Below are 8,421 nucleotides of genomic sequence, written 5' to 3'. Positions count from 1 at the left end.
GAACAAACCCAGCTCCCACAGCCTCTCCTCATATATCATGTTGCCTTAGCTTCCCAACAGGCTTAGTGGCCCTGGGCTAGATAAGTCACATTTTATCAACTGCATCTTGTCCAAAACTGGGCACACTGGTCCCAACACAACCTCACGAGTGCCAGAGAAAAAGAATTAATATTTACTTTGATCCTGCTGTCTACAGTTCTGTTAACACAGCCCAGAATGTGGTTGGCTACCTTTGTTGCAAGAGCACCCTGCTGACTCTTTTTTCACCCAACCTCCACAGCTGCCAGGTCTTTTTCTGCAAACTTGAGAATGGAATAAACTTCCAGAGCCTTCAAAAGTAATCCCAAGGAGAACGATTTAATGTTTCCTTCTTATCTCTAGAATCTACACTTTGATTAATTGATACCCTCAGGTAAAATTCCCATTTCACATTAGCTCCTTACTCCTGAGCTGTGCTCACCCATGTGAGCAAACAGCCCCTACAGCACGGTGCCAGCACAGCACAGACAACACTGCACTGATCCGTCCTGGAGGGAACTGCATGGACTATAGAAACACAGCACCACAGGCTGACCTCACTACCTCCACAGTCCCTGCATAAACCAGCAGGGATTTGGGAGCTGTGATGAGATGGACTGTGAGGTCTGCCTGTTCCCAGTGCTAGCCAGCAGATGGGACGGTCTTCTTTAAGACCACCAATTCCCACCATTAACCCAGCACTGCCAAGGCCACCATTAAACCATGTCCCTGAGTGCCACATCTACATGTCTATTAAACACCTCCAAGGATGGCGACTCAACCACTTCCCTGGTAAGCCTGTTCCAATGCTCGACCACCCTTTTGGTGTATAAAATTTTCCTAATATCCAATCTAAATGCTGCAACCTGAGGCCATTTCCTCTCATCCTCTTGCTGTTGTGTGGGAGAAGAAGGTATCAAAGACTTTTTAAATCTCATTTGAGGCAGAGTAACATACCTTGAAAACATGTAAATATAGGATAGAAATCATATTATAAAAGCCAAGAGGGTAGAACAAAAAAAATTTGAAGTTCCCAAAAATGTACCAACTAAGGACCTGACCATTGTACTACCATGTCATAATTAAAAGCTGGAGAGGAAGCAGCAGCAGGAGAATTACTTTAATGAAGCTTAGATGGTACAATTGAGCAAACTCTGAAAAACAAATGCTTAAATGGAAGCAATTTTTTTTATTATAGTCTCTGTGGACAAGCTGATTAATCTGTGTTTTGTATTATAAACTACAAACAAACAAGACATTGAACAGTGCAGGCTCAGAGAAAAATAGTGATGTCCTTTTTTAGGGGTGAAATATGTAAGAAGCACAGGAGAAATCTTACTGGATTCACCATCAGGGACAGAACGGTTCTTCAACATCACTGCTAAGCCCCCTGCAAAAGGAAAAGAGCATGATGAGTGTCTTAAGGCAAAAATTTAGTAAGAAATAAATGTGAATGTCATAAGCACACAAGGAACATCATATAGAATGGAAATAAAGGATGACGTCCCTGACACACTAGAAGCATGACATATACAACATATGCTAGAAAGCTGGCTTTGAAACAGCACTCACATCTTCATTTCTACTTGTCAGCTGTATGAACCATGTGTATGTCTAAATGCCCTCTACCAGGGGACTTCAAATTATCTGTATTCTGCTTTTAAGCCATGAGACTTGTTTTCTGGGACATTCGTTTTTTCTTCACTAAGTATTTGATAATACATTTATTTTCTGATGAGTTTGCTCAATGGTACCTTCTAAACTTTATTAATTAAATTATTAACGTAATCACTAGAGCTGATCAAAACCTACTTATTTCCATGTAAAATAACTAGTTTATCTTCTGCCTGAGTTTCCCAGAATATTATAATTTTAACAAAACAACAGCAACAATACCATCAAATCAACAAAGATGATACATGCAAGGGGAGTGGAGAGGGAGTGTTGCTTAGCTAAGAAACAAATACCTAATTGAAAAATAGCTATCTGAAATTATTGTTTAATTATTACTTTCTGCCAAATTTTTCATATAATTATAAACTACTAGTGCTAGAAAAGTGCTGTTACTGAAACAGGCAAATCAAAACCCGTCTTTTCAAAAACCTCTCCAACAAGGAGCTCAGACTTCGAAGGACTGACCTCGGGGTGGGAACCTAGAAAATAAAGGAATTTGTTCAAGGGAGCCCATAAGGTAGCAGAAAACTAATAACTGAGATTATAGATAGTTACAGATAATTACACTCCAGGAATAAGAAGTGGAATTAGAAAGGTAGGTGGAAGGGCAAAATGGATAAAAAAATGTGAACATGCCACACTGGTGGGAAAATTTGCAATATTAATGTGTTTCCAATTCTGTTTATACCTTAGTTATTCTGATGTTTTCTTTACCAGTTTCAGTGAACAACCTTTTCCAAATTATGAGATAAGTATATTTAGCTGTTGGATTTGTGCTTCACCTACATGATTATTTTGCCTGAAATCTGTACTGAAACTCAAGGTGATACTGCATCTGACAAGCCTCCACCTTTACCTCTTCCAAGAGTTTCCAGGTAAGAATGGCAGTACCTGGGACTACTGGGACACCTACACTATGGCAAGGAACACGGCATAATACTCCAGCACAACTACTGAGAAGAGGATCTTGTCCTAGAGGTGGCTTTTGGCACACTACACAGTGCTGTCTGCCAAGTCAAGGAACCAAAAGCAGAGAAACAGCCCAGGAACATGCCCTCAGAACAGCAGTAAAGCAGTAGAACTACTGTTATTGATGCTGACATTTTAACCAAGATATTCTGAATCCCAACCCTCCAGTCAGTCCTAGAAGTGACCAGGGATACTCTCAGCACCCCATCTCTGTGGCCTGGAAGAAGTGAAGCTATCTGAAATTATTAACACTAAGCATGAAAGATTCCTTTTCTTAGGTTTTGAGACCACACCATTGCTCTAAAGTGCTGATACCTTAAGATGATTCATCTCAATGGAGAAAAGCTGTAGAACCATTATTTTGGGAAAACTAGGAACATGAATTACCAAGCAGTATTTGATCTATTTGTTATGGTGTTAGGATGGAATATGATAGTCTTCCAAGAATTGTCAGTCCCAAGGAGTTGTCTGTCTTGGTCAATATGAGCATTGCAATTCCCTTTATTTTGTGTGTGACTCAAGATACTGTTCAAAACCAACAAATACAAACGTTATATTTATAATGTATCTGAATACATATATACACATATATATATGTATGTATATACATGTGCGTATATATATATATATAATGTATATATGTGTATATATACATATGTAATGTATCATAATTAGTCTGAGTACCCTAGTATGATAAACCAGGGATAACATCTACAAAATGGGAATAGTCTAAGACTGAAGCTTCAAATACTACTCAACTCAAAACTTAGCCAACCTTAGAGTGACTCTAGATGTGAGAAGAATGAGTGCACAGGAGAAGCAAAGCTGCACAGAAACCATTTCAAGCAGATTAGAGAGATCTTTATAGAATTAGAGCATTTTAAACAATGTTTAATTTGATAATTTTAATTCTGTAGCCCAGATAAGATACTCTAATAAATTCTATTTTGTAGATTTAGAAGCATTAACAAAAGATTTCCTCCTTACAACAGAGTACTGTGTGTCAATTGCAAATCAAAGGTAATGTGAAGGACAGAATATGTTCCTTTGTTTGCTTCTTTTTTTCTGCCTCATCCACAAGCAAATCCATATATTTGACCAATATCTTTCTGAAGAATATGTGTGATGGTGTTCTCTTTGATGACATGGGACACTAAATCCTTGGATATTTGCATTTTACTGGCCAGACAATGGCAACAGTAGAGGGCACAGCAAAGCAGGATTAAATTGTGATATTTTAAGCAATTTTCAGCAAACTAAAATGGCACATTGAACAAAGTGAAATCTATGGGTTTGAATCACATAGAGTTGAGTAGAAATATGTATTTTTACCATCTTGAAGCACAATGTGTGCACGACCAATGAAATATTCACTACTGCTGTCAAAAGGCTTACCGTACAAAGACTGAAACAGAAGGAAACAGAAGAATCACAGGAGATCCTGCCACTAGGTTGTTTTGCAGTCTAGTTTGCTTTGAATGTCTTTCCACAGATCATCCTGAAAAGCTTAAACTTCAAGGAGAGACAATGTGATTGTCATTAACTTTTCTAGTTGCACAAAATAAACAGTGGCATTTAAAAATAAACTATGCACATGTTGGAAGGCCAATTGTTTAAGTTTTTCAACCCCAGGATAGCCATCTCTTATTTAAAAATTCACCTGTTCTTACTTAAAAATTCATCTGTTATAAAGACCAGTTTAGTTCTGGTTTTCTGTAACACAAAGTTTAGCTACAGCAAATAATTCATCTTGGATGAAATATCAAAGCACTTTTGAAGTTTGAAAGATTTGTATTCTTGGCAGTCTAGATCAGCATTATAAAATAGTCCTTGTTTCATAACAAGGGTCTAATCTTAGCACCCTGTTAATCCTAAATATTACTTTGCCCAAACAACAGAGCTGTTGTTTCTACAACCGCAACACAAATTGCTCCTTGATTTGAATAGCCAGTATGTTAGAATTTATATTAGCCTTTTATTAAAAAATTATATGATCTTTTATTAAAATATACTATTTTGATGAGTGACTTTAAAGTGGATGACAGAAAACAAACACATATTCCAGCAAGGGATAGATGGTACTGTCCCCAGTAATATTTTCCAGTTACAGCCATTTTGACCATCTAGACAAAATGAACCTTGAATCCAGATAAATTTTAAAACTTAAAGTTAGATTTGATTAGTGAGCACAAAGAATTCCAGACAATTGAAACAGCTACTGGGAATCTCTTAATCTGGAAATTAATTAGAGAAGAATGACATTTCTTTCTCATAATTACAAAAGTTAATGTTGTTAATTCTAGGAACTGGCAATAAACATTCAATTAACACTCACAGCCAGTGAGTGTTCATTAAATCTTTGGTGATATAAATATATTTAGCATTTACGTGGTCATTGCCAAGGTTTATCCTATTTTAGTGAGGCCAAGAGTGCAGAGTGATGGTTTACATTTTTAAATTATTCATTACATTCAGCTGGTGTCCTCGGATTCAGACCCAATCACCACACAAACATACATTGGTACGTTTCAAACTTGCTCTTACTCCTATTTTTATATTCTTAGCACCTTAAAACCAAAACAAATTCACTGAAGTGCGTATTTACACTATGTTTGAATGTGTTTTAACAAAGTACTTCATTTTGACTGACTATTATGTGTCACATAAAGCAACAAGGGTCAAAATCAGAAATAATTTTAGTCATCAGTAAAGTAAAAATAGAGCAATGTCATATTCTTGTAAATTTTCAGAGCTTATTAACTCAAATAAAGAAGATCTTTTTATAAACCCAGTGCAATTCTGTGCCCCTTTCCCACACTCTCTATAATGCCTGTTTTATTGCATCTATAATGGATCTTTTGAATAATAATTTTTAAAACCCACAACATGCTTCTGTCTCTACATTTCAATGTAAACTTCATTTCACTTGCATTTAGTTGCACCTTGTGTAGACATACAGCAATGCAAATACCCCAAGTTGACACAGTGACCTGTTTTGCTCTTAGCAGCTGCCAAACTTTATTTCTCAAGTACCATTTACCATACAAACTATACATTTTGCCCATTGTTAAAATTGTACATCATCTTGACTTCCAGAAAATAACATGAGTTCCACTATCACATAACTAAAAAAAGAGATACATTTACAAGCAAAAATTAAAAATATATTTTGTAAAATAATAAACATCAGCCCTCAAAAATAAAACACTGTTTTGCCTTCAGAGATTCCTAACACATTTCCAGAGTCCACCTATGCAGATGAATACCCAAATGACTGTGAAGACTGTTCACACTACACGGTTAACCTGGAACATGATTATCATAGCTAAATAGCCACCTAATACATGAAAGAAAGCCTTTCCCCCAAAGTTGCTCCACTCCTCCCATGAAGCTACCAGTCATCTTCTTTACTCGTTTGACCATTCTCCACAGCTTTACAAGTCACATTCCTAAGAGATGCCATGTTCTGGAGTTCCCTTGTGGTCCTTTGATTCTTTTCTGAAATCATTCCTCCCCTGTTTGCTGGTTAAGGGGGGCATGTCTTTGCTGCGAGGTAGAGAGATACGTAAAAGTAGAGTTCACAGGTTTTAAGGAAGTGGAAAGAAACGGGAGTTAAGCTCTAAAAGTTCAGGACTCTCTGGAGTGTATGGCTTGCTGTTCCTCAAACTCCAAATGCAAACCAAGATCTATTGCAAAAAACCCAAATTATTGTAGATTTATATTGCTGTCTGACCTGAATACACCAAGAGCTACACAGCAAATCTTGGGGATTCTCCATTTACTCTCAGGTTGTATACAGGTCTGGCTTCAAAAATGTAGGTGGGGGCACACTTCAGAGACAGATCCTTTGAGAGAGGAAAAATGTTAGAGTCTGAGGCCTGATTTTTAGAAACCCTTCTATAAAACAATCAGCCTGTTCCATTTATTCTGATATTAACAGCAAAAGTTCAAAGCAAACTTCTGAAGGGCAATGAACCTTCTCTCCGTTTGCCACCCCTCATCAGATTTGATCGTACAGCTTTTTCCATCTTCTTGTACGGCAGGGACCAAGGTTTTAGGTCTTTTCAGCCCTGCAAAGATATATATATATAACCAGCCACACACTGGCTAAGAGGACAGGCATATCCTGAAGGAGGGAGTAACACTTAGAGCTGCAGCTCCACCTTTAGATAGAAATCGGCATAGGAAATACCAACAGCAGAAAAAGCACCCGTAGCAGCTGAACACTCACACCGAAGGTAGGATACCTGTGGCAATGGGATGTACGATGCTGGACAGTCTCTCAAGCAGATCCCAGTGTCAGCTGCTGGCATGGCTGTCCAGGTGCCCCTGGACCAGGCCTGCCCCTCGTGCACTCCAGCAGTTTATCAGTAACATCATTTTCCAGTCTCAGAAGAAAACTCACATGGTGTAATGTCAAGAGACACCTCTTTTCTCTCCTAGATCCTCTGCTCTTTCCTGGTCCACGTTTAGGTGCCTTGGCGTGTATACCACCCAGAAAATCAGTCAGCCTTGCCTCAGATGTCCCTGCTGCCTCAGAGAGTGATGTCTGTCCAGGCAGCCACCACTCCCTGCCCAAGTGGTCCGGAGGCTCCAGTGGGGACCTGCTGCCCTGCAGGACACATGGCCAGGCCAGCAGGCACCTTCCCAGAACCTTCCCCTCCGAAGGACTTGAGGTGCTCATAGCACACCTAACACAGGCTCCAGAGGAATGGAGCCTGGAGGAGGACGCTCAAGTGGAAATGGTGAACCTGAAGGAAGGATATTCCCAGTGGGGTGTACTCAGTTATGTGGGAAAGAAGGGAACTGGAGGGGACAAGGGGCAGAAGGGGGGGATCTCAGCGAGGGGTGGTGATGCCCAGCAGGTGGGCAGGGACGCGGGCAGCCAGCAGGCATGCCAGCACAATACCGACGAGCTGCAGCAGTGCCAGCCCCAGGGCAGCGTTGGCAACATAAAACATGTTGCTGCCGACGAAGGCGGACACGGTGCTGAAGCAGCCGTCGCGGTGCAGGCTGCGCGCGTCGGGCGGGCTGCGCTGGCAGCCGCGGCGGGCCCGGCAGCAGCTCAGGGGCACCGAGCCGTTCTGCTCCAGCCCCCAGGGCGAGGCCAGCCAGTCGCGGTAGCTCTCCACACCGCAGCAGGACAAGGCGCGCTGCAGCGCGTCCAGGGCGTCCGCCACCCCGTCGTCCTCCCCGTAGGCCAGCAGCGCCCGGCGCAGCCCCTCCTGGAAGCCCTGCGCCAGCGTCTGGCGGTACAGGAGCGCCGAGAGCCCGGCCGCCAGCCCGGCCGCCAGCACGGCGGCCAGGAAGGCGCTGTAGGCGCGCAGGAGTCCCCGGTGCTCCGTAGCGGCGCCGAAGCATCCCAGGAAGCCCCAGATGATGACAGCGACGCCGGTGGCCAAGAGGATGGCGGGGGCGCTGGGGTTGTCACTGGCCGACAGCGCCAAGTAACTGCCCAGAGACACCTTGGCCCAGAGGCCGATGATGAGCATGGTCAGCCCCGCTGCCCAGAAGACGAAGCTGAAAGCCATGAGGGACAGCTTGAGCAGGGTCATGGTGCCCTCGCGCCCTGGTGTCGTGGGGAGGGCGGTGGCGGTCACGGTGAGGGCCTGCCGCGGCCGTCGGTGCCGCCGGGCGGAGCGGAGCACGGGCGGTCACGGTGAGGGCCTGCCGCGGCCGTCGGTGCCGCCGGGCGGAGCGGAGCACGGGCGGTCACGGTGAGAGCCTGCCGCGGCGCTGTTCGAGGTGCGGCCCCGCCGG

General features: G+C 42.6%; 1 protein-coding gene across 1 annotated transcript; it reads right to left on the bottom strand.

The window, feature by feature from the left end:
• Window positions 1-7,499: 7,499 nt before the first annotated feature.
• LOC121355833 (tetraspanin-7-like) lies at window positions 7,500-8,216 on the bottom strand. Its single transcript, XM_041471587.1, has one exon. It carries the CDS (start codon window positions 8,214-8,216, stop codon window positions 7,500-7,502), a length of 717 nt encoding a protein of 238 aa, XP_041327521.1.
• Window positions 8,217-8,421: the final 205 nt, after the last annotated feature.

Source organism: Pyrgilauda ruficollis, unplaced genomic scaffold (genome assembly GCF_017590135.1).
Source record: "Pyrgilauda ruficollis isolate IOZ18807 unplaced genomic scaffold, ASM1759013v1 scaffold27, whole genome shotgun sequence".
NCBI lineage: Eukaryota > Metazoa > Chordata > Aves > Passeriformes > Passeridae > Pyrgilauda > Pyrgilauda ruficollis.
This window is presented reverse-complemented; position numbering and strand designations above follow the sequence as displayed.